Source organism: Filicampus tigris, chromosome 11 (genome assembly GCF_054856515.1).
Source record: "Filicampus tigris isolate MCC_2025a chromosome 11, RoL_Ftig_1.0, whole genome shotgun sequence".
In the NCBI taxonomy this organism is placed as follows: domain Eukaryota; kingdom Metazoa; phylum Chordata; class Actinopteri; order Syngnathiformes; family Syngnathidae; genus Filicampus; species Filicampus tigris.
This window is the reverse complement of record NC_141227.1, coordinates 23,483,045-23,510,560: the sequence shown is the minus strand read 5'-3', so window position 1 is coordinate 23,510,560 and position 27,516 is coordinate 23,483,045. Positions and strand designations below refer to the sequence as shown.

The 27,516-nt window shown below is 43.4% G+C and overlaps 2 protein-coding genes across 6 annotated transcripts in view; one reads left to right on the top strand and one right to left on the bottom strand.

Moving 5' to 3' along the window:
* Positions 1-24,257, bottom strand: part of LOC147140225 (inactive phospholipase D5-like) — a 28,811-nt gene extending 4,554 nt beyond the window's left edge. The window contains exons 1-6 of one of the 3 annotated variants that reach the window (XM_086044422.1): positions 24,175-24,257; positions 7,506-7,642; positions 3,083-3,269; positions 1,133-1,241; positions 629-756; positions 53-250 (exon numbers count right to left, since the gene is read on the bottom strand). In XM_086044422.1, the coding sequence (XP_085900548.1) occupies positions 53-250; positions 629-756; positions 1,133-1,241; positions 3,083-3,269; positions 7,506-7,642; positions 24,175-24,180 (765 nt within the window). In that variant the 5' untranslated portion in view covers positions 24,181-24,257. Of the gene's footprint in view, positions 1-52; positions 251-628; positions 757-1,132; positions 1,242-3,082; positions 3,270-7,505; positions 7,643-15,917; positions 16,192-20,575; positions 21,034-24,174 lie in introns of those variants that run through there. The other 2 variants (XM_086044420.1, XM_086044421.1) reach the window with 2 other exon arrangements.
* Positions 102-27,516, top strand: LOC147140224 (SLC35A4 upstream open reading frame protein-like). 3 transcript variants are annotated; one of them, XM_086044425.1, is made up of 5 exons: positions 102-253; positions 3,091-3,313; positions 11,110-11,247; positions 26,118-26,216; positions 26,671-27,516. In XM_086044425.1, the coding sequence occupies exons 3-5, from the start codon at positions 11,182-11,184 to the stop codon at positions 26,866-26,868; spliced, it is 363 nt and encodes a 120-aa protein (XP_085900551.1). In that variant the 5' UTR covers positions 102-253; positions 3,091-3,313; positions 11,110-11,181; the 3' UTR covers positions 26,869-27,516. The 3 variants fall into 3 exon arrangements, with proteins under 3 accessions (XP_085900551.1, XP_085900552.1, XP_085900553.1); XM_086044426.1 differs by lacking the exons at positions 102-253; positions 3,091-3,313; positions 11,110-11,247 and adding an exon at positions 25,680-25,776; XM_086044427.1 differs by lacking the exons at positions 102-253; positions 3,091-3,313; positions 11,110-11,247 and adding an exon at positions 25,785-25,929.

The window sequence follows — 27,516 nt, the reverse complement described above, 5'->3', positions numbered from 1 at the left end:
ACTCATGTCACATCCAGTCTCATCCTCAATTTCATCTGCGTTTGTCACTCACAGAGACGTATGCTTGGGCCTTGGTACTGTTTAGGGTGAGCTCCAGAGGCGAGTCCTTGTTGAAGATGGCAAAGAGGCGTTTGGACCAGAAGGAGGGGATGAAGTCCTTGTACTGGAGCCCCCAGTAGATGTTGAACACCTTGTGGAGGTCCAGAGCCAGACAGCTGCAGTTGTACACCAACACACCCAGCTCCTTCCTCTGGTGAGCACAACCACACACAATCCATGCTCGTGGCTGTGTGATCATATTTACATGCTAAAGCAAGCGCTCCTCAAATCGGGCTCCGGGAGGTGTAGCTTGGTTGAGACGCAAAATCATTTGCAATCAATTATGTTTTATCTTGGAAAAAGCGCATACCTACATTAGGGGACCGGTCGCGACAATCAAACAACCATAATAAACCAGTTGCAGCACTTCTCCCCATCTTGGCTCCGGGCCAATTGAAAAGCTTTCAAATGATTGTGACGTATCATCACATAAATCTGGCATCCCTGCACGAGTGAAGTTGCTCATTAAAGGTCACAATTTTGAGCACGTCTACGCTGAAGAGTGCGCGCATGTGTGTGCGTTAGATACTGTGGCCAGGGATCTCCAGTCCATGCTGCCGCTGCCAATGTAGAAGTGTCTCCTGTCCACCACCCAGAAGGACGAGTGGAGGCGGCCTTTCGTCAGCGCCGTCGTGTTCACGTAGTGCACCTCGGCGCCTGCAAACACGCAGGAAGTCGGAGGAGGTGAACAGCGATCTCCCCGCCAATACGGACTGAGCCCGAGGGTCAATTGCGAAAAAAACGCGAGGAATAGACACTGCCCTAGAAGAGAGGAATTACTTGTGCAGAGAGCGTAAATCCCAACTAGACCACAAACTAGGATCCTAAGTCTAATTTCTTACAGTACTACTCCCAAAAATAAATCGGACTCCCCACTCACAACCCGCGTGTTCGCTATTCACGGAAAGGGCTCCATCCCCATTATGACTGGAAGTGAGTTTGCGCATCGCGGGCCGCAAGTAGGTGGGGGATTATCGAACGTGTGAGTACAAATGTGCCAAGATGGCCACACCATGAGAACTTGAATGCTGACCATGTCCGGCGAGCATCTTGAGCTCTGCCGAGTCCACGATCCCGCTTGAGACCTTGAGCTGGATTCTCTTGGACTTCAGTGCCAGCAGCCTGGACAGCAGAAGTCTGCCCTGTGAGGCAGACACACCGAAAATGATGGCCCTTGTTTCTTGTTATAGACTTAATTACGCCCATTTTTAAACATCTGAACTGATTTTTCAAATGGGAGAGACCCCACACATGACAAGAAAAAAAGAGCCGCCGTGTCAGTCGTAATTCCAAGACTGACCTGTGAGAGGCAGCGTGGTGCCACCAACCGACAAGACAGACTGACAGAAAAAGAAGAGTTGTTGACAATGAAGAAATGGAAGAAATTTGGCTAATTGTTATCTTATCGAGTAACTAAATTGTGGTAGCAAACTTTTCTCCTTGTCATTTTTATTGTAGTGAATGTCAGCACAAGCTGTTGCTCTTTTTTTTGTGTCCGGGAGTAGCACAAACTTCAGTTTGACACTTCCGGATTGGTTACCACTCAGTTTCAATCGCAGCGTTCGTGGCTCCCCTCGATTTGTCATTGTAAATGTTGAACAGGTTTAACATTTACCATTGTCCGCGCAGTCATTTTCCGATCGACAGGCCCCACACCACAGGATAACAGCTCAAGATAATTCAGAGACTTCCGAAAATCGGACTTTTGGTTATTTTGATCAGAAAGTCGAAATGGGGCTAAAATGATTTCCCAATTACCTGTACCCCGCTTTAAATATTAAACAGGTTTAGCATTTTCCATTATCCTCCCGACTGTTTTTCGAGCTGATCGGGCAGAAAAAAATCACTCTCAACACACCCCACACCACCGGATAATCGCTTGGAATAATCTTTAGAGACATCCCATGATCAGGCTTTTGCTGACGTTAATCTCAATGGAGAGAAAACTGCTCCAAATTGGTACGATTGTCTGCACACATTTCAGGAATTTTGCAACCCTCACAGTTAGTTAATGCAGCTCATTTATCAGCAAAATGCTTGCTGTTGTTCACAAACATACAGAGAACAAACACGCACACACACGCACACACACACACACACACACACACGTCTATGCAGTTGTGTTTCTACAAGCTGAAAGGCCATTAGCTTTTCTTGTCCTGAAGCCTCCGAGGAGGAGTCATTACCTTCTAATGAACAGCCTTTAGATGTTATTAGTCCTGAGTCTGATATACTGCACTGTATGTGTGTACGTATGTGTGTCAGAAGCTTTCAAGCCAAGTCAATAACAGTTAGTCAGATCGTAAACCCGAAATGAGTTGCACATTTAATGCGGCCAAAACAACAACACAACAGCTGTGGCAACTTCCTGTCGTGAGCGAACTTCATTGGAAATTGTCCAAATTGGAAGCGGTGGTGAGAATCGAATTGGAACTTGGACATGATCTGGTCTCACCGACCGACGGCGACCCGATGATGACTCCAGTCATGAGAGGTCTTAGTCAACATGTTCCATATTTTTTTGTTTTTTTTCGGAGACCTTTCTAAGACTTTTTCAAATCTCCAGCGCGTCCCGGAGACATCTCCGGAGACGGCTCACCTGTTTGTTGGAAGGTGATCCATGATTGGTCGTTATCTGAGCCCTGAGCAACTGTGATGTCATTTTCGGTTGACGGCAAGGGGCAAAATGGCCGCCCCCTAACATGGACAAAGACGGGTGGATTTTAATGCTAAACTCATATTGCACAAACGCAATATTCACCAGAAGGCTGTGTTTTGACTAGTGGTGGTGCACAGAATATCTGATTGAAAAGAACATTTTTGGGCTGACTTCCCCTTTTCACAATGTTAAGAATGAGGGAGAATTTAGTTAAAAAAGGAAAGGGAGATTTCCGCTGGAAATTGGAGAAAACGTGAAACACAACTGAGAGGATTTTGTTGGAAACTTTAGAATAAGTAATGCACGACTTGATTTATTTTGCACCTGTCCAGCCGCAGGATGGGAGCTGGACTCGTATTCAGAGGAGTTGAGGAGCCACAGCGGCGAAACGATCTCCACCACGCGGATGGCCCGATCCAGTAGGCCGAAAAGCCCCGCCGAGAGCGGGAGGTGGGCCGCGGTGCTGTTGGAGAAGGAGACGTCTTCCGGAATGTTCTCCACCAGAACAACTCTGAGGAAGAAACCGTGAAGACGTCATGCGAATGGAAATCCAAGGTTATTTTCTGTCCTCACCGTAATGACTTAGCCACGATACAACTTTGTACGTGTCCTGTCTTCAGTGGAGAAAATTAACCGGCGAATTGGCTCGGCTTAATGAGGAACGCCGACGTATCTTCGCGTAGCTTCCACCGGCAAACATTATGACCGTCAACACATATTATATTGTTGTGTGCCTGTAAGTCTAATTGGAGGTTAATGTGCTTGCATCAGCAGTGGATGTGATTACACCATGTCAGGAAGAACGGCAGAACAAGGTGCAGGGTAAACGACCGCAAAACAGCGGCGCTAATTCAATGCTAGATGTCGTTACGTTGGAGGTGCACAGCCCATTAAATAAGAAAAACGATTGCCTCCGTGCATTTAAAGCAATGGGAGGCGAGGGAGGGGCGGCGAGGCGTGCAGATTGTTATGGCGGCCCAGCAGGGGGGACAAAATGATGATACAGTACAGTAGAAGCTAATTAGGCTCACACAGGGAAAAAACGGGTGAGTAGTAATACAATCGTGTGATAAAAGCAAGGAGACCAAAATCATTCAGCGCTCATTTCTACACAGTAAACAGGAAATCAAAGACGTTATAAGAGCATTTTGTCAACACTTGCAATCCACTCTGGTTCTGTAGATTAGGCATGAGTGAGAATTTTCTTGAAAATGAACACCAGAGATAATGTAGTTGGAAATTATACAAAAAGTGAAGTGGGAGAGACCATTCTTTGAAAATTGTACATGTGACACACGAGTGAAAATTGTACAACATGCACGAGAGACAATTTAGTTGGAAAGTGTACAGAATGAGCGTGGGCAAACCTTTATTTGAAAATGTTAGGCATGAGTGAAGATGTAGCCGGTAATTGTTGAAAAAAAAGGTGTCTTCTGTTTAAAAACATGTCTAAATCCACACCCACCTAAGCAATGGCTCCTTCCATCCAGATTGAAGCACGAGAAAATGGCATCCATTTTCTTGACACATGTTGAGATCTAAAATGGTGTGACTGTTCCAAATAGATTCGACCAACACACAGAATTCAATTAGACTCCGGCAGACCCCCTGTGGAGGGCAGCGTAATAAAATCCAACGTACAGCACACGAGCAGAAGCGCGCTCACTGAAGGGCACATTGGCCTCAGTGTGTTTCAGTTACTGGCATGGCTTTGATTTGCGGGCACTTGCCAGCTCCCGCTTTGAAATTCCTGGCAGGAGCCAAGCTCGCTCGGATTTTGGGACGTGTCCAAAGGTCAGGCGGCCGGCGTACGGGCCTCATGATGGCCACACGCAGAATTCACAATCAGCAGCGCCCATGTTGACCCTTCCCCAGGATGTTATTCCTCGGGATGAGTATTAGATTGTTTCAAGCGCTCCGACTTCATCTTAGCTTCAGAAAAGAACACTGTACTGATCGACTAAGAAAGAGGGAGGAGGCCCGCTTATGTTCTGTTGCTGCATTTGCTGCATCCGGTGAATTTCTCAAGACTAGCGAGGCATTGTGGAAGTAAATGCCAAGTGTCACAAGGCTTGGACTCTGCCACAGGTCATGGACCAAAAACGTACAACGCCAAGGGATGGGCCAGTCAAGGATTTCTTTGGCATTTTGATACGTTACTAGCAGCCGCAGTTGACTTTAACTGGGAATTGCCGCTAATCCACCGAAACTCACATTAGCGTCCAACTGTTTGCTAGCTTTGTGAACAGCGCGTCATCAACACGACACACACCGTAATCTAATGACAACACACAGTGGCGTCCAAATCAATGATTTTCATCTGCACTCGGCGGACCGTTTGAGTCGCCAGATGGAACACTTGCACTCGGCGGTGGTGTTCACGAGGTGCTAAAAGCGGCACAGAACTTGGGCATCCATCAACCCTTTTTGCACAGCAGCCCGGAGATCAATAGTAACCTGCTCACGAGACGCCCGACACCGAGCAATTACGCCACACGCATTTCACACCGCCTTGTAAGGTCAAAGTTGGCGCTACGTTGCAAGAAATACACACTCAGGAGGAGACAATGTTGGACTGCAGGATAGGACCGGAAAAGTGTATTATGGAGCACAATTTAAAGGAAAAAACGAATGTTTCAAGAATAGTCATATAATTGCCAGACTAAAGTCATAATTGCTTCTTGAAGCAAGTCTCCTACTCGTACCTTAGCCGTTTTTTTAGTATTCCATTCTCATAAAGGTGCACTTAAATTTGCTTGAAAATTGTTCAAAATGTTAAACACAAGTGACAATTTAGTTGGAAATAAAGTCAAAACGCAAAAATACGCCAGTCCTACGTAATTCTTGTGCAGTCCTTTAGTCGAAATCTTCGAATGTTTTACATGCTCATAATAGCCTAAAAAGCACAAAGTCATACTTCATTCTTTGAAATTGTGACTGATCAAAAAAAAAACCCACACAGTTAATTCCTTTGCAATATTTCAGTAGAAATCTTGAAAAAAGGTTTATAAAGGCACACCATGTACATATTTCCATGTCTTTATCTGATGTTTTCGAGACATCAAAAACATTTCTCACATAAATGTTACCAACACATTTTGTTTTTTAGTAAAGCCATGATTTTAGATGTAAGAAAAAAAACAATATTACAATATATGATGCGGTCAAAATTCCTACAGAGACACCACTCAGCATGTCATATCATTAACTATTTGGTACGAAATTGTTAAAAAGATGACTTACCAACACGCTTACTATTCAGATACTATTATCTTATCTGGCGCTATATTTCATATGGAATTTTGCTCATTTGTGATACTCATCCCATATTTCAAGCCTCTGTTTTTACTATGACATTGTTTCATGATTGCTCAATGGTCTGTGCGTCCGAATTCCGCGACTAAAAGTTCTCAGGATTTGTGTGCTGTGTCTGCTTAAGCAGGCTTACTTGTACTAGCGTATTGTATATACAAGCAAAAAAAATAGCCTGCATTTCCAATGACGGATTACCAGTTGCAGCTCAAGTAAAGTTCTGCGTGGCTCATTAAAAACGTATCAGGCTTGCACTTAATCCATCACCCTGCCTGCTTTGGAGTCATTAGTAATGTTTCACCTTGCATACAAGTTAGGAGGTGGTGGGAACTCTGGGAATTGCGCAATTCGTTTTGAGCCCCCTTTGAGCCTAAGAGCAAAGAGAAGGATGCGTCAGCCCGAGCACTGAGTGCTTGTTAGCGGGCCGATTTGAGGAATGAAGGAGGAAATGGACGGAGACGTAAGGAAAGCAGATAAAGGACGTAATTGAGGCGGCATGGTTGATGTCAGGATAGGAGTCTAATGGAGGGAATGGACGGGACTGCTGGATCAGCCAAAGCATTGCTGATCACACACTTATGTACCCCTCCACTGTGTTGCTGGAGATGGTGGAGCGTCGTCTAGCCGCTTCCTGGTTCATTGTAGAGGACAGAAGATGATGCGATAGCCCCAATGTGATGCAAAGAACAAAATTGAGCCATTTGTTTGTTGGTCACGTCGCGGTTCACAGTGGACGACGTAAGACGTTAGCATTAAGTGGCCATTTTATTCCGGTTTCGTGGAAATGGGTTCTCTTAGCCTCGCACTTTCCTGATTGGTGGAACTTCAGCAAATAAAAAAACAAAAAACAAAAAAAAAAACAATAAACAATCAGATGGACCAATCAACTCAAACAACTCTTTGTGGGGGATTGTGACCGGCTCGGCCTACGAATAGCCAAGATTTGCCTATTATTGACACCCATTGGAATGCAGTTGGAAAAAATAATAACAATTTACACGGAAATTGGGGAGAAAAAACAGACCCGCCCCCACTTATACGTATATGTATATATATATATATATATATATATATATATATATATTTTTTTATATTGTATAAAAATTGAAATTATTCCGACTGTATTTGCTGAGAAACAGTGGATGGCAGCACACAGCGTACCTGGAGTGAGCGAGATTATTTTGTGGATCCGATCAGTGACGTCATCGATCGATCGGCAAATTATGACATCACAACCGATCACCGATTTTGCATAAAATGCTAAAGACTGCATTTTTGATCAGATCTCTGTAAAGTCTTCTCTCTGCAAAAAACGGTGAAAATCAGCTCTGCTGTTTTGGGCCTGTACAAACAATTCTGCCCTTCAAATGCCACTATTTTATCCCGAGGTATCGAAATCAAAAAGTCAGAGAGCAAACACACGTCCACCTCCCACCTGCAGTCCCGGCTACAGTTGTCCTCCGTGATGCCGTCCTCGTCCTCACCCCAAATGTCCACGGCCGAGAAGATGAGCGCCACAAGCACGGCGAAGCAGCATAGCAGGGCAAAGATCACGATGCACTTTTGCTGAGACTAAAAAAAGAGAAAACATTGATTTTACACGCCGCCTTTGTCAATTAAAAAAAAAAAAAAAGAGGCCAAAGTGCCCCAACCTTGCCTTGCATTAGTCAGACTCCGGATTGAATGCGCAGCTCAGCTTGGTAACACAACAACACAGACGCACACTTGCTTCACACGTAAAGAACATAAAAGCTCAATGAGAAATCGACCCAAGACACCGTGTCTTTGCTGCTGTGCGCATGATCATCTGTAAATCCTCTCATATGCCACCGTTTTTCATAAAAGCACTTAAACAAGCTTTTATTATTTGGGGGTAATTATACAGGGGTCCTTATTTAGATTTTTAGGAACAATTCAGAGGCACAGTGAGTTCCCATCTGGAAAATATTAGCTGAGGGACAGAAAGTGAAATGTCCTTGTGCTCAAGATACACATCAATGCTGTAAAAAAAAAAAAAAGCACAGTGCATCTTAGCCTCTGTTTTACGGAGTGCAGATTAAACAGCCTCTCACATGTCACCGGTGTTTTTTATATATCGCTGGTGTCGGCCAGAATCCTTGTTACCTCCAAAATCATCACTTTCAGCAGACCCCGAAAATGGTTGTTCAACCAATAACACTGCATCATCAAAGAGACATTTTCAACACTTATGATTGGTAAGAAATGTGCAAATATAACACCCACGCGTGTGGACTGAGCAACAGTATCGATTTGTGAAAAACATATGAAGTTGACCAAATTGTGACACCGGGTTTCGGCCCGACGTCAGCGATGTCAAAATTCAGTCCATCATAAACCAGACAATTCAAACTCAATTCAACGATTCTTCTATTACAGGCCGTCATGTACTCAGTGGTCACTATTAGTTTTGCAGCAACAATGCTCACTAGAAAATGAGCTAACAATTCAAAGTGCAGGGCTACCGTCTATGTTTGTGGCCTTATTTGGATAGCAAAAGCTTGAAGCTTTCCCCAAAACATTCCTTTCATAAGGTTACCTTTGGAAGTATTCAATGTTGGACTCATTCCAGAGAGGATACGTGATGATTCGTGACAATGAAGCCGAGATTTGGAATTGTATCATACGAAACTTATTTCTGAACATTTGGTTCTTGTTATAATTCAATACATGCATCTGCTGATTTTGAAAAGAATTGTGTGGGGCTTTTTTGGGGGGTGGGTGGTCATTACAAAGTTTAAAGTCTCGGTAAGGAGAAAATAAATGTTTTCTAAATTTGACACACCCCACGCGAAGCATGCTGATAACGACACCGCCCAACTTTAGTGGTTAATAAAAAAAAAAAAATCAGGACACACTCACACACACACACACAACGTATACGCAGACTAACTTGAATCCCGGAGGTGCGTATTGAGTGACAGGAAAACAACATCGCAGAATTCTGTCAAGCATGTAATGTGCTGACGAGACATATTTTTGCTTGTGTGTATGCACGCGTGCGTGTGTGTGTATGCTGGCAATGCGGTTCCCTCCCAATAAATGGCCATCTCTTTGCATTTGAGTCACGCTTCATTAAGCGTTTGTCTTTTACACTGGGTTTCGCGTCCCAACCGGGGCCCGCGTCTCATCTCCGATCTTCTTTTCCCTCCTGTATATATGAAATCATGCACACGACCAATATTTTCATCTTTTCTCAATGCACCCAATGACAGTCTATTGGCCCCTGAAGGGTGGATGTTCCTTTGATTGAATCGGTATTGTAATTTCTGTGACGCAGCCGTGATTAGCTTGGGGCACTTCAGACTCTCATTGCTGCTGCTGAGGAAATGAAATGTGTGTGTGTGTGTGTGCGCGTCTGCAATACTCAGCTGTCGAAAGGCTGAGCAGGCACTCGGGTGATGGACATGCAAACAAAAGCAGACCGGCAGAGTGAAAGGTTTCACCTTAGGTTTTGGTTGCTTGATTTGGACCGTTTGCTGTAAAGCAGACTGCAATTCCAATTGCAAATGTTTTCATCTGAATGTGGCACTCGAACAAGCATCTGTCAGTCGACCTCGGCAGACGTGATCGAATCATGTCAAAAGAGGCGTCAAGAGCTCCCTGGCTTTCCTCAAGCACACTCGCGGCTGCTTTATGAGAGGAAGCGGCCATACGGGATGTTTACAAAGATGTTCAATGGTCCGAGGAGTCCGACGGCCGTACGGGATGTTTACAAAGCCGCTGACGATGAAGTTGAGTAAGCGTCTGGACCGCGGCCCGTTTTCCACCTCTGCCTAGTGTGATCAAACTGCCGTCTTGTCGGCGTAACACAATGACCACATCCACATTAAAGTCAGGAATCAGTGACTTAGTTCTTGGCATTTGCGTCCTTGCGCCAGACCTGCATGATGACTTTTTCATAGTTTCCACTGTAAATCACAGCTCGGCTGGGTGCATGTCCGCTATGTTTCTGGGTGTCTCGCCTGCCTGCTAAGGGCCAACTTTGTTCAAAGTCATTTGGCTAATAAGAAAACGTGCCTGCTTTGGTGCCAACTGGTGCGACCCCCCCCCAGCCCCGCTTTCAGCCGGAACAACAAATGGTCCGATCGATCGATCGAGCAGGAATGTCATGCCAGCACGACCGGGGCTTCATCTGAATGCTGATGACGGATGTGATGTTCCCAACCAGCGTTTCCTAATCATTCATCATTTTTCCTGTGAGTGAGCGTGCGCGCTGTTGAACGGATGCGTCATATGAATTAAAAATGGATTAACTAAGATTATCCGACGGGGTGTTCAGAATAAAGTGATTGAGCGGGATTGTTGCATGAACTCAAATACGACGAGACCAAGTCTTTGATTTGCCAATCTTGTTATTTTGTGAGGATGAGGGCTGGTGGTTGGTGGGGTGGTTTCCCATTTTTGGGGGGGAGCATTTTGTTTTCTTTAATTACCTGTTTGCACTTTCACAAATTGTTGCTGTTTGCCCGAAAAGACGAAATGAATGTGACAGAAATAGACTGGCTCGCTTGGATTCTTGCAAATTGTTCCTTTCAATACCGTCTTGTACCATAACTTCTGATTTATTATTTTTGTTATTTTCTTTTTCTTCAAATCAGTAAATACAAAATGAGAAGACTCTCAAGGAGCTGCTGTCTGCCACAACTCGCGTGTCGACACTCACACCAAACAAAACCCGCCAACCCGACTTTGCTGTCACTCGCCAGGCATTAGAGCGCCACCCGCTGCTCTGGCATGCGCTTGACATCCGTCCAAAGGACGGAAGGCGTCCCACCAGGAATAGTCCACCGAGCATTTCCCTTCCGCCTCCACAAGCTCATTGCTCCTTGCTCGGCTGGCATCTGCCTTGTGATGGACTCGTTCGATCTCCCCATGAGAGGACAGGCACAGCAAAGCGTCCGAGACGGTCACGTTAGGCTGTCGGAACCGAGGCTGATTGACTTCATGCGGTTATTGCGTGTCAGAGCAATTTGTTTGTTGTGGCGGTGAAAAGTGTAATTTACGATTTCAATTTGCAGCCTCGCCGGTTGCGGGACCGTCCATTTGGCGGCGAGAGAAATTGATGTGGACAGCAGGGGCGACTGTGACGGATGAAGCGGCAGAAACCATTGTTACTGGATCAGCTCGAATGGCAGGCTACAAATCAGCAGAAAACGGTAAGACCTTTCCAGGGAGTTGTTTTGTCGCCACTTGGTTAGGTTGGATACTTTATTAATCCCTCCCCCCCCAAAAAAATGCATTGGCACCAATGATGGTAAAAAAATGAGTACAAATACAAATAATCAGAGAAAGCTAAGCACGTTTGCGCGATATGGTTTTCTCTTTGACCTGACGACATAAAGCTCCTCCCCTTACTTCAACGTAGTTCCTTGCCCACTAGATGGCACCAAAAGCAATATTTTTGTAACGGACATGCTTTGGCCTGAACATAAAAACAGTGAATGGGTTTTTCAACCAATAACAGAAGATAGGTTCGCCCAAAAAGTCAGCAAATAGGCAAATTCACAAATGCTAAAGCACAAATATGCCGGGTTCAAATATTTGTTTGCCGCTGTTTCTTGTGACTCATTTCAAATTCAATTTTGTTCTTAAAACAATGTTGTGCAATTCTATACAAATATGATGAGGGGAAAATACATTTGTATGGTTTTCACAGTCAGCACTCATAACTATGATTTGGCCCATGACGAGAATGAGTTTGACACCCCTTGAATAAGGTAAGCAGAGCTGCGTTGATTTTGATTAGATTAGCGAGAGTTCGCGGCGATCGCTTGTTGGTCGACGTGCCTGAAATTTTTTTTTTAATGGCTCTATTCCGACTCTCACAAAAAAGCAACGCTTCTACAAAACGACGTTCCACTTTTGAGCTTGTCTCGGTTCATCTTCAACACACGTCGTGATTTTTAGGCCTCTTTGGGCTGCCCTCCATCATCACCTGCTCTCGTCCTCCCCCCTCCTCACCCATTCATTTCTCTGGGGCTCTCTCCAAACAAAATCGATAGATCTATGATAGTGCCATTAAAAAGACATGAGAGCCTTGTCAACTGTAATGAGGCCTGCCTGAGCCCCGCTGTAAACCTACCCGGTCACCCGAAGAGGACCACGACATTCATTTCGTCTTTGTTCCAGCTGAGGAATACAACAAGGCGTAAGCCATTAAACAAAAAAATAAATAAATACTGCATGAACTGCAGTGACTCGTCATTTGTTAACAATAAAGTGTGGGCCTTAAATAAAACGCTTGTCGTCATCCACATCCGACCCTAAAGAGGCGGCCTTTCGAGAGTACTACCCCGTTTTGAGCAGAGTCTTTTTTTTTATGCTCAACAAATCACCCATAACTAAAGTTCGACAATAGTTATTGTGTTGAAATACACGAAGGTCCTTTAAAAGTCCCTGTGATGGAAATGCTGCTTAGCACAAGCGCCGAGAACCAGCAAGGTGACATGAGGGAGTAATGAGTAGTCACACTAGCAAAGTGCAAAATTAACAAAGATCTGCGATTGAGTGGCGAGCACTCAGCTGTGATAGGCGCGAGTTCCCTCGCGAGCCTAACGAGGACAAGCGCGACAGAAGATGGATGGAGCAAACAAAGCCAGCTGGAGATGACTTGCAATGTGAATGCCGTCGTAGCGACATCGGAGGCCAAACTCCCAGAAGCGCTCGCTCTCGTCTTACGGAAGAGCAGCAGATGTTTTCGCCAACTCCTGCATTTTTCCTCACGACGTTGGCAACTATGCCAGCAGGCAGCTGGATCACGTTACTGCTCATGCACACTGATGTTTAATTACCTCCACTCAGGCAATATACTGAAAGTGTGCTTGTGTGCGGGTGTGTTTGTAGGCGTATGGGTATGTGTAAATGTGTGTGGCTTGAAATAAGCCACACACTTTATAATAAGATTTAAAAAAAAAAAAAAAAAAAGTTTGTCAAGGTGACAGCAAATGTTTTAATGTAATACAGGGACCAATTTGTCAGGACAATGACAGGAAAGCTTTAGTTGAGATTCGAACCCAGAAACTGTGAGGCAGACAGATGTTCAAACCACTCGTCCACGGCGTCAGCTGATGTGAAACATAAATATGCAAATTCATCTTTTTATGAGGTTGACTGTAAAATTGTAGCTCGTTCGCTCCTTGCTTGAAGAGATTTGTGACTCCGAGTATGAGCGTCTATTGTGTGTGTGTGCCTACAAGTGCGGGCGTGTGTGGGGGTGTGTGTGTGTGTGTGTGTGTGTGTTGCAGCTGCATCCACATACAGAAATATGTCAAGTCAAGCAATTTTCTCCACTCTTGGAATCGTGTCTATATATTTGATTTGTGACCCCACGCCAGCACTCCAGCAGTCGGTGTTCCACCGCGTTACTTCCACGGCACTAGAAGCAGCTGACGTACACAACAGCAGCAATCAGTCCATGTTGTCATTACAACGTTGGACACTAAACGCGTCATCAGCCCGTAAATGTGGCAACATTAAAAACGAGCTAGCTCATAACGCTTTGGAAGCAGCGCAATCGAGGTGTTTGTCTTAAAGGGCCCATGCCTCACTTTAAAAAAAAAAAAAGTCATCATTGAGGTCACTTTATCGGCTTTGCAAGATCATTTGAGTTGGAAATGCTCAGGATGGTCAAAAAACGCCTGGCATCTCGAACGGCTGCATTTCTCATATTCGGTTTGGAAACAAGCTTTCCTCTGATTGGATTGCTGTTTTCTTTCATTTGAATGTGGAAAACAGGGTTAGGATTAGGACTGAGCGATGTTTTGTTGACACGGAAATCGCGACGGCTTCTAATTCTTCTACTACTAGCTTTTCTGGTATATTTGGTCAATCTGCGCATGTCAATATAATTTGTTATGATGAAAGTGTGATGCATCAATACGCAAGTCCTAATCGGATCAAGATTTTTTTGTGACCGCTCGCATTGACCATTCCGTGTATATTATCTCAGTATCGGGAATTGTGACTAGCAGAGGTTAGGTTTACATTTTGCACTGGACTGTTTTCATTGTCCATGGTTCTGACAACATGATGCAGATGAATCTTTGAGTAGTACTCAGAGATACAGATGTCTTAAAAGCGAAAAATGTAAATCTCATTCTCCCCAATGAAATGAAATGTGCATATAGCACTTCTCCTCGACTTATATGTACAACCGTATGCCAGGCACGGTGATATTTGCGCCGTCGAAAGACAACGTGAAAAGGCAGCGGAGAAATCAATGTATTCAAGTTAGGTGAGCTTAGCGAGTGGCAATGTAAGACGGCCGTCAATGGCTTCACTTCTTGCAGCATTGTTCGTTCATTCATATATACGTCCGTGGTTGGGAGTGGATGCCCCCGCTCAGGTGGACGCCCAGGTCACTTTGCCCCCAGACAAACACACACTTTGCACGGCACTGATGGATATCTCAAGTAACTTGATCCAAACGGTTTTGGCCTTTTCCCAATCGAGCACTTCAACGTAAACAAGCCTCCTCTATAGAGTTTGATCTTTAATATGTCTTGTAATGTATTTTTCGTATGGTGCAGGAGCCAGTCGTCTGGTTGCCATGGATACTGTTTCAGGTGTTTCAGGCGCCACGCACTTCACTCTGCCAACTCCCGCATCTGTGTGTGGAAAGTGTGTGTGTGTGACCATGACAGAGTAATATCAAAGGTGTGTGTGTGTGAGCGGAATTACAAAAGGATCTTTCCCTCCTCTCTCATCACCATCGCTATGACGACCCTCCTGGCAGACGGATGCCGTGAGCGCAGGGGTGGCACGTGTGATGGCCAGTTCGGCCCACAAGACTTGTTAGTGTCAAAGAGTGACGCTGTGGCGTTTAGCTAGCTTGAAATGGCACATGGGAGACGAGATGAGAAGGCGAAAGAACCGCATCAAGAAAGGTTGTCCACAAATGCCGCATCGCTGACTAAAAAGTAATCACATCACACTTTTGAATGGTCTCAAATGTAGCAAAAAGTTATAAGTCTACAATAGTGATGTCATGCTTTTCTGCAATCTTGTGATCATATGAAGTGCCTTACAGGACAAATATAACTTAATTGACCTCATATACACAAAACAATATCACCGTATCCCCCAAAAAACACACACCAAAAACCCGCTCAAATACACCAAAAATATTCTCACACTCAATATAAAACTGTTTAGCGTCACCCCCCAAAAAAACAAACTTTCACTCACGCCCCGAAAAAACGATTACACACTCGTTCACACATTCTATGCAGAGCCTAAAAGACTTGACCGCTCGACCATTTCAATTGGTTGTTCTTACATACACAGCACTAATGCTCAGTTTGAATTCAAATCAGGAAGCCAACGCTTCCAGCCCTGCCAATTGAACATATCTTGGCAGTTTGTGGCGTCCCACAAGACTCCATTCTCAGACCCTCTTTGCTTTAAATTGAACAATTCATTTTTGACTCCGGCTGTACTGTCAATCTCTTTTTTCCCCATAACATGATTAATGAACACCACAACATTAGTTATACCTCCACAATCACATGAGAACAAGTTACGAGGTAATATAATAGAATTTCCACCGCGATATACAAGGAATTCAATTTTCCGGGCTCAAAATAACAATCACAAGTGAATGACGACAAATGAATGCCGCACCCGTAGACAAATAGTCACTTGTTTGTCGGCAAAGCAACTTTTCCACAATCATTCTCTTTAGTTCCCGGGACAAATGACATGTATTACTGCCACCTACAGGACTGGAGGCCACTTTTCTAGTGTCCAGCACTGGATTGTATGCCAGGCGCATGCATAAAATTTGCACACATGTTCACTCGAGTCATTTGTAGCTGTAAAAGCTCACCTTCATGATGCATCGCTCGCACGCAGCTGATCAAAGGAAGTCGTGCTATCTATCTATCTATCTATCTATCTATCTATCTATCTATCTATCTATCTATCTATCTATCTATCTATCTATCTATCTATCTATCTATCTATCTATCTATCTATCTATCTATCTACTTTCTTCATTTCTTCTTCCCTTGCGCTTCTTCTGGTGTCTCTGTCTGCGCATCGTGCGTCGGTGCACCTCTTTCTAACTCTCCCGCTTCTTCCTCCCATCCTTCCTCTCTCCATCCCTCCCTTTCTCCCTCCCTGCCTTTCTCTCCCTCGCTCTCCGCCTCGCTGTAATAGAAAGCTCACGTTTCTCTCGCTTCTCCCTCATGGACAACGAAAGTAGGAGGGAAAGGGAGAATAAATAGAAGGTCTCATGTTCTTGCTTCCCTCTTGTCTCCTCTCATTGTATCCTTACGTGTTGGTGTGTTTTGTGTGTGTGCGTGTGTGCGCGTGTGTGTGTGTGCGTGATGCTGAGTTGCCCTGCCCTCGCACACACACACGTAGGATACGCTCACACGTGTTGCCAAATGGTGCAGGTGCAACATTTTGAAATATTTTGTATGATCGAGCCTGTTGTTTGCGCTTATTTAATAGCGTCAGCAAATATACAAACACACACACACACACACACACACACGCTTGAAGATATCCTGTTTCCTTCCGCTCTTCATTAAAGACGCTGCTGTGTGGTATTTGAGACTCTTTTTTTTTGGGAGATTCAATTGCTGTGCAGATGCAGTGTAAAGTGGAAGCTTCTCAAGTGTTTTCTGGTCCTTTGGCAGCTGTGCTCCTTCAGGTGGCCTTGTTGTGAAAAAAGAAGCGCACAATAGGACTGAGCAACACTTTGATATAAATGTGAAACGCAGAATAGATGGGCTGAAAAAAATTAAGGTTGAAGTATTTTCAAAGATTTAAAAAAAATTGTACAAGTTAATTCTATTGTCTTTATCCTGTTCTTTATTCTCTTAATGTACAACTTCATTATCACACGAAATTTGATGTTAATCCTTGAATAGAGCAACTTATTTCTGAGAAAAAAAATATCCTTACATTATTGTGACTGTTCTTCTTGAAAAAGTAAACAGCAACAACAATAAAACAAACAAAAGCTGATGATTGAAAATGCAGAAATTTGGCCTGATTGTTGGTGAACCCTTTACATATTGACCGGGTTTAAATCTTGACCTTATGCTTCCTTTCTTTTTATTTTTGTATTTGTAGTGATACTGAATCCAAAAAGAAGGAGTGGCTTTTACAAAGGGCTGTTAAGATTTTTGTCCATTTACTTAAAGCGGCTACCTTTGGAATTTGAACCAGGATGCCTTTTCTTCTGCTTTTTATGTATTTTTGGTGCTACTTGCTGGAAGGATTTTGAACCATGACGTCGGACATGAGCACTTAAAGTCTTAACACGTTGTGCTTTTTCTTTGGCTTTTAGTGGCTTTCTTTTGCTGATGAAAGGAGCAGCTTCATCAAGGGTCTGTTAAAGTGCTGCAAAAAATTGCCATAAGTATAATAAAATATTGATAGTGATGTACTGAGTAATGGATTAATACGATAAACTGTGCAATGCAATGCATGACATTAGTTGTGTTGATAACATTTGGCAATGGCTCCCTCTACTGGAGTTGTGGTCATAAATCTGCCTTCTTGTTTTTTTAATCAGTTTCCAATCAATCCCATTTGCACTGCCTTTTTTATACTCATCTCTTTTTCGGATGCATTCAAAAGTGTCCTACAGGAAATAATTGTGGTTTGTGCTTAAAAATGATGAGCTACACTTGTGTAGTGCAAGCCAATTAAGTTTAAATCCTCAGCTCAACATGGGCAGGAAACCAAGTGAGCATATTTACTTGTCTTAATGACATCATTTTGGAGAAAATGAAGACTCGGGCGAGGCGACCAACATTGATGACCTGTGTCGTACATCAACAGCCTCAGCGTCTAGTTAAAAATTCAATCAACATGCATCATGTCTGCAACAGCTCCACTCTTGCACATTTAGTAGCAAATGTACGAAAAGTCAGGTGCCGTATCATTCCTTTTTTTTTTTAAATCACAAAACACTCCATAATATTGCCAAGAAACAGTCACTCACATTTTTAGGTAATCTCCCCAAATATGTCAATTTTCTACGAAAAGTCACATCCTAGGTAATTACAACAAAAATCCACACTCCACAAACATGGCTGACAAGACGTCATTCACATTTACAAGTCATCATCTCTACCAACATGTCGGTTTACTTTTACAAAAAGTCACGTTCTATATCCAGTGGAATCCTTACTCCACAAATATGGCCAACAAGCTTTCATTCAGTCTCCACAAAAATGTACATTTTCCATAAAAAGTCACATCCTTTATTGATTGTTAAAAAAAACAACCTCCCCATCCCACAAATGTCATCAACAAGCTCACATTCCAGGTTTTTGTTTTTCAAGTAATCTCTCCAAATTTGTCAACAAAGAGTCACACACGGTATCAATTGTAAAAGAACATTTGGGGAATTGGGTCACAAAACACTCCACAAACATGGCTGACACGTTGCGCTCAATGCTCTATTTTAGCATGGGTTCAAAGTAGTTAGGATATTTGTTGACAATGTTTTGAATCATTTTCTCAAATATGTAAGTGATCTACAAAAATGATAATAGTGAAAAAATTCCATGAAACACTCCACAAACATGGCCCACGTGCTGCACTGAATGCTTTTTTGCCACAAACTACCCTTTCAAACTGGTTCATTATTCGTTCACATTTTAGTAACTCATCTCCCCATAGGTCAATTTCTTCATAAATGTGTGTTCTGTATGAATTGTAAAAGAAAATACGGAACGTTCTGCCATAAAACTCTCCACAAACATGCTGCATGGAAAATGTTATTTCATCACAAAGCCCAACTTGATTACGATTTGAAAATAGGCAAGTTGTGTTATTGACTCATTGACTCAGATATTGACTGATGTGGATTTTCGACGCGTTTTTTGCGGGGATGCAAAACCTAACTAAATTCACTCTGGATTTTAAGCAGAACGGTGCGTCATCTATCGTTAGTGACCGGGAAGCCCGCAGACAACGGGAATAAGCAGCCGAGTAATGGAGAATCCATCCGTCTATCTATCACTGATGCACGCCCGTTTTGCTTAAGGTTGACGAATGACGGGTACAATTTGAAAATAGACGGACACGCGAGTGAGTGAAAGTTCAGTCGGACTCGCCGACGAACGGCTGTTTAAAATTAAAGGGCACCAGCCTATAGACGGGTACTATTTTTCCCCCCTGAAAAAAAAGCGAATGACGGACCCAGGCTGCAGACGGATGACGAATAGCGGACGCCCAGCTCTGTTCATGATATTACATGTCCATGTCAGGGGGCCCATCACTGCCAATGTGTTTCTCGAGCAATATTGTGTGGAAGATCACATGATGGAGCTCCTGAGAATGCTAATTCATCATGGCAACTTTGTGGATGAGCCCCAGCTCCCTTCCACCATCAAATATTCAACGCACAGCCTCCGTTTCACGTCTACTCTATATCTGCAGGCGTTCCGAGCGGTGCTGCTGTTATTTACCTGCAACCACCAATCCTCAGTGGACCGTAACCCTCCTATTGTGGTGCCGCTCGACGCACCCGTTCGGAAGTGAAGCAAGTTCAAAAGGGCAGGTTCTGGCTTTGAATCTTGCCTTCTGTCTTTCTGTGTGTGTGGAGTTTGCATGTTCTTGCAGTGCTTGTGGCATAAAACAAAGAGAATTGCAGGTTGTGTATTTAAAACTACCACATATCTTTGCCTTAGAAAAGCCTGTTTAGCTTAATGCTAAAATAAAACAATACAATATACCATTGAGAAGCTAACACATAGCATCAGTGCCAATATAACACCCTAAGCAACGGATATTTGAACACATATGGTGAAGCAACACTGTAGACTGTTAATATAACAAACACACACAGGCATATATTGTTTATGGACTGCAAAGAACAATTATACGGAAGATTACTGGAGTGACCATTTCCGTGTATATCCGTATGTCTGTGTTTTGCTGCCCCCCGGTGGCCAAGGAAGGCATCGAGGCCAAGGTAATCTAAATGCACCACTGCAAATCATTTATTTGGTGAATGAATAATATTGAATCCATACATTTTATCTAATAAAAACCACAACTTGGAGGTGGGGGTGGTCTCCAAGTGCCCACTTTACAGCGCAGATGTGCTTTGATTGGCCATGATTGAAGTTAGCTGTGACCACTCCCACAGCGGCGCAGCCCTCCCTATCACAGATCTGCCGGCCTGCGCTTATCTTTGAGTAACACATAGTTCAATGTTGTTGCACGTTTTCAGCAATTATACTCAAACATTTACAGTGTATTTAGAAACACATTTCTGGATTCAAAGCCTTCAAGACACTTGTTAAATTGTGGAAAAAAAATGTCCTTGAACCCCGAATCCCCCAAAAAATCATTGATTTTCCTCATTGAGAAATCTTTGTAATTATGTCACACGATAAGTCCAATAAACAGCCCCAAAGCAAAAGTCAGTGACATATCTCGTTCAAATCCACTATAAACCTATCGACACTATTGATTGCTATGCCCTCTCATGGGCTCCCTTGTCCCCGCACTTACATGTTCCAGTTTGTCCCTCCTGCGGAGCCAAACGCTGGCCGAGTAGTCCTGCTGTTGCACGGCCGAGACGACGCTGCTGGCCGGGATCCCGGCGGCCGGAATCCCCAACCCGAATCCCTTCAGGTCTTGACTGACCGCCGGCCCTCTGGGACCCCGTAGGTCCATGCTCGGCTCGGAGCTGCTGATCTACCTCCCTGAGCTCACGGGAGAGTCCTGACGTCGGGGTTGCCTTCAGTAGGTTGCCACCTACTTTGGCTTCCTCTGTACATAGTGCACAATTTAGAAAGAGAAAAAAAAAGTGGTCCCAAGTCGGAGCTGGGCTGTCGGCTGAGCTGGACTTTGTTCAACTGAGCACAACATCAGGCATTGTGATGATGTTCCAGTGAGGAATCCCTCGTGTGATGGTGGGGTGGGTGGGGTCGAGAGAGGGAGGGGGAGGGAGAGAGAGAGAGAGAGAGAGAGAGAGCGAGAGAGAGCGAGAGAGAGCGAGAGAGAGAGAGAGAGAGAGAGAGAGAGAGAGAGTCCACCTGTATGTACAGTACGGTATTTGTTTCCATTTAGAAAAAATAGACAATAGTACTTTCAATGGTGTTTAAGTCTTCTCTTGTAATGCTTTCTGGAATGCATTGACTGAAATAATATATCTTATATTATGACAGTATTTTTATGATTAAAATTAATTATTACATTTATAATACTAGAAGATTTTCCCACATATATTCATTCACGCAAAATATCGTGGTACAATAATTTATCCAAATGTTCCTCAATATTTCTCTAATTAAATATATAATACTTCAGGTGAAGTTTCTAGTAATACTTCTTTTCTCAAAGTTAGATAAATGAATAAATAAATGAAATAAAATGAACAGAATTATTATTACTATTATTGTTGGTTTTTGTGTGTTAGGTTTTGTAGTAGCTGCGACAAGTGCACCATTGTGAACAATTACAACGTACTCCACCAGACAATCAAGTAAGTGACCAGTCTCCGAAAATAAGCAGAGTTATGATTACAACCAAAAATGTTTTGACTTCATCTAGCTTCATATTAGTCCTCTCTGTTTTTGGTTGCTCCGCCTCATGATGAGAACCTCTCAGAAATTTATCCCATGTGCAGCGCTCAGTTGGACTCTTCCTGGTTCCTTTGCCTTTGGTGGGCTAATTTCCCAAGTTCAATTAAAATTGTATGCCTGTTTTGGGGTGTTTTGTGACTCACACACACTTGAAGTGGGGCATGACAGCAGAGTGGTGCAGTGAGGCTGCAGTGGCTTGCTTACCTCCACTTGGCCTGCTGTTATGCCGCGAAGAGACGCGCCAGAGCACGAAAAGCCAGCTCAGTGATCATTATCTCGTCAGTGTGAAAGACTCCTTCCTCGGAATCGCCGCCGCACACTCGCTGGAGTCCAACTTGAGCAGCCAAATTCGAGCTCCAAATTGCTGCCATTCCACTACGTCTCATCTCGGTTCAATTGAACCCTTTTAAAAGTTTAAAACTCATGGATTTAAAAGATGAGGGCAAACAACCACCTTTGATGATCTTGCTTTGTGTTATTGTCACGCCCACTTCAAGTTTAGTGCCCAAAACTAAACAGTAAACAGAGAGAATTACACCTTGCAACAACCACGTAGCTTAGCCTTGATGTCAGTTAGCTTGATGCTAAACAGCATCAATGTTGTGGTGCTTTAATGTTTAAAGCAACAAATTGAACACAAATCAGCAGTACATTTGGATAGAACAGGCAATCTAACAGGATTCACAGTCATGTGTTCTTTATCGCCTACATAGAACGACCAATATTAGTGTCGTACCAATTAGCTGAAAGAGGAGGTGGCTCAATGAGCATTATATCCATCTGCCTTTCTTTTACTGCCCCCAGTTGGCCAAGACGGGCACACGAGAAGGAGCAGCACATTGGCCATTCAGTTGATAGTGCAGAAAAAAATGGTTTATGTTTTTTTTTGTTTTTTTTTTTAATTATTTGAAATTATTTCATTGTATGTTTTTATGACGTACATCATTATAGAGGATTGGTGGCATTTCCATTTCAGTGAGAACTAATCCAGCTCTTACAGTATCTCAAGGCACAACCGTATATAATTTGAACACCCAGTGAGAACTGTGAAATTGTGAAAAAAATGTATAGTGTTTTTACATTTCCGTTGTGGTTTCTATTATTTTGTCGCAACCATGACAATAAACGTGATCAAATAAAAACTGGCCTGCATTATGATATATACCTCATTTGATTCAACCAGCATGTGTACAGTATGCCTTTATACGTTTTAGAAAGATCTGTCATACCTGCCCTCAAAATAATAAGAGAAAAAAAAAAAATCCAATATATGCCGGGCCTTAATCCATTTGGAGAACTCCTTAGCTTCCTTAGAATCAATAATTCAATCAATATAATTTTCAATTTCCATCCAAACATTGCTGAGTCATGTTAGGCAGCCTGCCCTGACTCCCATCCAATTTACAAAAACGTGCCCTCCTTTTTCATTCGGTCCACTTACATTCTTGTGCCGCGTGTATCCAGTCAGTCAGCACGCGGGCTGAATGCTGAATGAACGTCAGCCAATTCAACCTAAAAGCAGGGAAAAAGTGCTTCGGTGCAACGCACAGATGCATCAACCAGATGAAAAGCTTCAATGGCGTCATTTTTATTGCCGCCGGAGTTCATCAAACGTGTGTGTAGCCCTGCAATTGAACCAGCAGCGAGCGCGCAGGAGATCATCAAGTCGATCTCCTGAGATGTGGCATCTTATGAAAGCATAACTTCCGATATGAGACGCTGCAGGGGGACAGTTTCAACCCTAACACAGATAGCTCAGTATGTAGCCCTTTAGTTCTACAACCACAATAAGAAACAGAAATTGTGAAACTAATGAACATGGTTGTGAAAGCCGCTTTTGTACATACAGCTCTCTCATTAGATTTTGCAGGTGTACCGAACAAAGTGGCTGGTAATGAGTTGGAAAAGTCGAATGCCAGCAAATAGTTCTTCAAGTTCAACCCCAAATTTCTTGAAAAATATTCCTCAAAGTCAAGTATTTTTTAAATTTTTTAGTTTTGATGCTCCCAACATGCCCCAAAACTCACCAATTACAATACAGCACATGTATCCTGGTAATGTACTTAAGAAGTTCCAAAACCGACTCCCTGAAGTAAAACTTACTCCTGCCTGGATCCGAACAGGAAGTTGGCCATTTTGCTCGAATTCCAGGGCTCGTAAAGATTTTGCCCAAAGGAGCTCTGATCAGAAGCAGGATCCTAGACAGACGGGCAAGGCTAAATTGGCAAGATTTCTTGCATTGCCATGAATGTAGCGTGGCATGGAAATGACAACAACTGCCATGTCGCCCAACATCACATCACAGATCGGGTTTGAAGTGAAAATAAAATAAAGATGAAACAACTACTGCATTCGATCAAGTTAGTATGGCTTCGTATTGAGATTGCACCTGGCACTGGTACGGGGCCCCTGGTGGAGCTAACCAAACAATTTCCTGTACAGTATTGTACATCAACTTTCGATAGATGCGCTCAATAAAGTCTCTGTGTTATAAATAGCAGCAGGAGATGAGAGACAACTTACCTCCATCGCTCACCGCTCGCGACTCTTCAGCGTTTTCAGTGAAGACGGGCGTACGTCCTCGTGTTGGACACGCTCTAAATACCGCACAGCTTTGTGATAACCTTCACTCAGGAGGTTAATGGACATTCTGTCCTGACCAGGATTAAAGACTTAAGTGCCGCAGACGGAATCATTACTGCAAACTCATCTTCTGAAATGATTGTGTACGCATAGTACCATTCCATTCCATGCAGCCACACGGCGTGTCCTCATTCGGGGCGCGGGTGAGCTGGAGGAGTCCGGCCGATTCGAGCCCCGGTCGTCTCCACTGTGAGACGGACGTGTTAACCACCGGTCGGCTGGCTGTGCTGACTCATTATGTTTCATTTTGTTACCCTCCTCGTGTTTCTGAACCCTGCCGCCAATAGTGACATTTTCGGAGTAATGGCCTGCAGATGGCCACAAAATGGAGGCAAAGCTCTACAATGTAGAGATTACATGAAGCTCCGAGACCTACTTCAACATAGTTCCTTGGCACCAAGTTGCCACAAGAAGGCCCCAAAACAATACTTAATGAATATACTCGGCTCATTGTCCATCCATCCATTATCTATACCGCTTCTCCTCAAGGGTAGCGGGGAGTGCTGGAGCCTATCCCAGCAGTCTTCGGGCAGTGGGCGGGGGACACCCTGAATCGGTTGCCAGCCAATCGCAGGGCGGCTCGCGTTGTGCTCTGACATATCTGAGACAAATGTGTTTCCAACTACACAAATCTGAGGGGTTTTTTTCTCAGTTACTGGAGGAAGCAAGACGTGTCCCCTCTGACGAATGGATCCGTCACAGACTCTGTGATGCCTCTGCACAATTCTTCTCACTTCCTTCCCCACCGCCAATGTCTCATTATCTGCGCTCGCTCATGCAGAACCTCAGTGTGCACAAGAGGACCAACTTAATTAGACGCCTTTCCTCTCGGCGCCTTTTTATTTGCAGAAAGTGGAAATCACACTTTAGGAGGCATATTATGATTTTTTTTTTCACAATTGAAAACAGTTCCCATGTAGCTCAACGTGTAAGTGACATTTTACACACCCCATTTCTTGACTATCAAGCTATTACTAATCTGTGCATCTAGCAAAAGTCAATTCAGCTCTGCTTTGCAGCTCTGCCTACCTTTTGGTTTTGAAACACTAGCAGGGGCATCACACTCATGGGGATTGTGATTGTTTTTGCATGATAGGGCCTCTACTGCTTTCAGGAAGTTTAATCTGGCAGTTTGACTAGTAGAGAAACATTCTATGTCTGAGTGGTTATTTCAGTGCGACAGAAAGTGTGGAAGGCTAAGCATGCGGATGCAGTGGGATTTTTGACTATACCTTCCAATTGTTTTTGGTAGAGAGAACATCAAATATTTGTATATTCAGAGTCAAGTAAGTAATTATGCCTACAATGCGCGTAATACTCATCAAAACGCCGACGAGGCCAGTACTACAAGCTCTCAGTTTGAAAAATGTAAATTATGACATACAACTAACGCTAGAGGGCAGTGTGTTACTTCATTTCCAGCAAAGCGACTGTAAATAAGCGAAGAAGAGCGTTATCTAAGCAAATATGGTGAATGACAAGGTCGGTAATTTTTAATACAACATACTTGCTGCTGGTAATTGTTATTATTGGGAAAAACCGTCACGTTGCATTTATCATTGGCCAAATGGCAGTAGAATTCTCTCCTGACGTTTGACAAGCTGGTTCGCGATGTAGCGCAGCATGATTAGCTACGTAAGCTAACAAACAGGACACATTCACTCAGCTGTTTCACTTTAGAAAATGAATGACGAGATCGTATATATCAGGCTAAAGTTACTGTATTACTTGTTGAAACTGATAAAACTGTCTACTAACCATAGTTTGGCATGCTGTATGTTGTTTATACATGTTTGGATATAGTACGTGTACTGTGTATTTAGAGTACGCTGGGCCAGCTGAAGGACCTGGTGGAGCTGAAGGATCAGCTGGAGGACATCCAGAAACGTATGGAAGATGAGATTCAGGCCGGGGTTCCTGCTGTAAGTCCCCGACCCACAGACTCCATAGAACAAGAGTTATCACACTTTTTGGGTCCACTTGTTACAGGGATGACATTTTCCAAGGTCCCCCCTCATAATCCGAAAGCCAGTTAAACATAATCAAGCCATGCGAGTTGTTCGTTGTTTTTTTCCCTAAATGTTCACATCCAGTTTAATAGAAAGCAATTTATACTGGTAAACTGATCTTTGTTTAATGTTAATTTGATGACTACAGCTTCCACTAAGAATATAGCTGCAACCAGAGAGGAGCTATTTTGAAAGTGAAATTTGTATGGCCAGGTTAGCACCATATTTACCGACTTTTCCGATGGATCTTCGAGAGGCTATTTTTCCAAGAAAGTGAAAAATAAATATCATGAGAAAGCATGTTTATATGAACATCCACATTTTACTCGCCCGATCTGACCCCCGTCTTACCCTCATATTGTACTAGGGCGGCAGTCTACTAGCCTCTCCCTTTCTGAAGGGTTTCCTGGCCGGCTACGTGGTGGCCAGGTTCCGCTCATCGGCACTGCTGGGCGCGGTGGTGGGGACATGCACGGGAATCTACGCGGCGCAGAACTATAAGATTCCCAATGTGGAGAACACTGTTAAGGACTACATCAACAGTCTGAAAGGAGGAAGCCGATGAAAAACCATATTATGACTGTCTGCTCTTTATCTTGTTCGTGTGTTCTGCCTCCTGTAGTCAACTGTTATTTAGTATGCACTCGTTTGGGACTGGATCAAACTTTATTGGCCTGTCAGTTGCTTGTTTACTTATGCGGGAATGTGTGTGTCGACAATTGTTATAGGTCAAATTTCTTTGAAGAAACACTTGTAAAGTCATTTTTGTCATTTCTCAAAAATTACTCTAAAACGTGCACACTGATTTTAAGTGTTTACATTATGCAATCTGTTAGTGCCTAAGTAAAAAGTGTTGTATAGATTCACAAAACATGCACAAAAGTGAAAATATAAGTGCCTTCTCCAGCGTGCTGTGCAATATCCTTACCACATGGAATTTGTTAGTCCATTTTAATATGCTGGAATTGTCAAATATTGCACTTTTTTTTTGCTTGCTCTTTTGACATGAAAGTGTCAGAAAATGTGACTAGACTGCAGAATTAGTCTCATTTTTTTTGTGTTTTGCATGCTTACCTTTGCATATAGAAATATTTTTTTAGTTTAGTTTTGTGAATTACTCCTGGGATCAATGTATCTTTCTAAGTCTGTCGTTGATCAGCTGGTTGACGGTGCTGCATCTCTCTATTCAATTAAACGGGTAATACGATCCTCG

Coding starts and splice junctions, on each gene's coding strand:
- LOC147140224 (XM_086044425.1), top strand. CDS start 11,182: ATGAAGCGGCAGAAACCATTGTTACTGGATCAGCTCGAATGGCAGGCT. Junction 11,248..26,117: donor CTACAAATCAGCAGAAAACG/GTAAGACCTTTC, acceptor CTGTGTATTTAG/AGTACGCTGGGCCAGCTGAA. Junction 26,217..26,670: donor TTCAGGCCGGGGTTCCTGCT/GTAAGTCCCCGA, acceptor ATATTGTACTAG/GGCGGCAGTCTACTAGCCTC.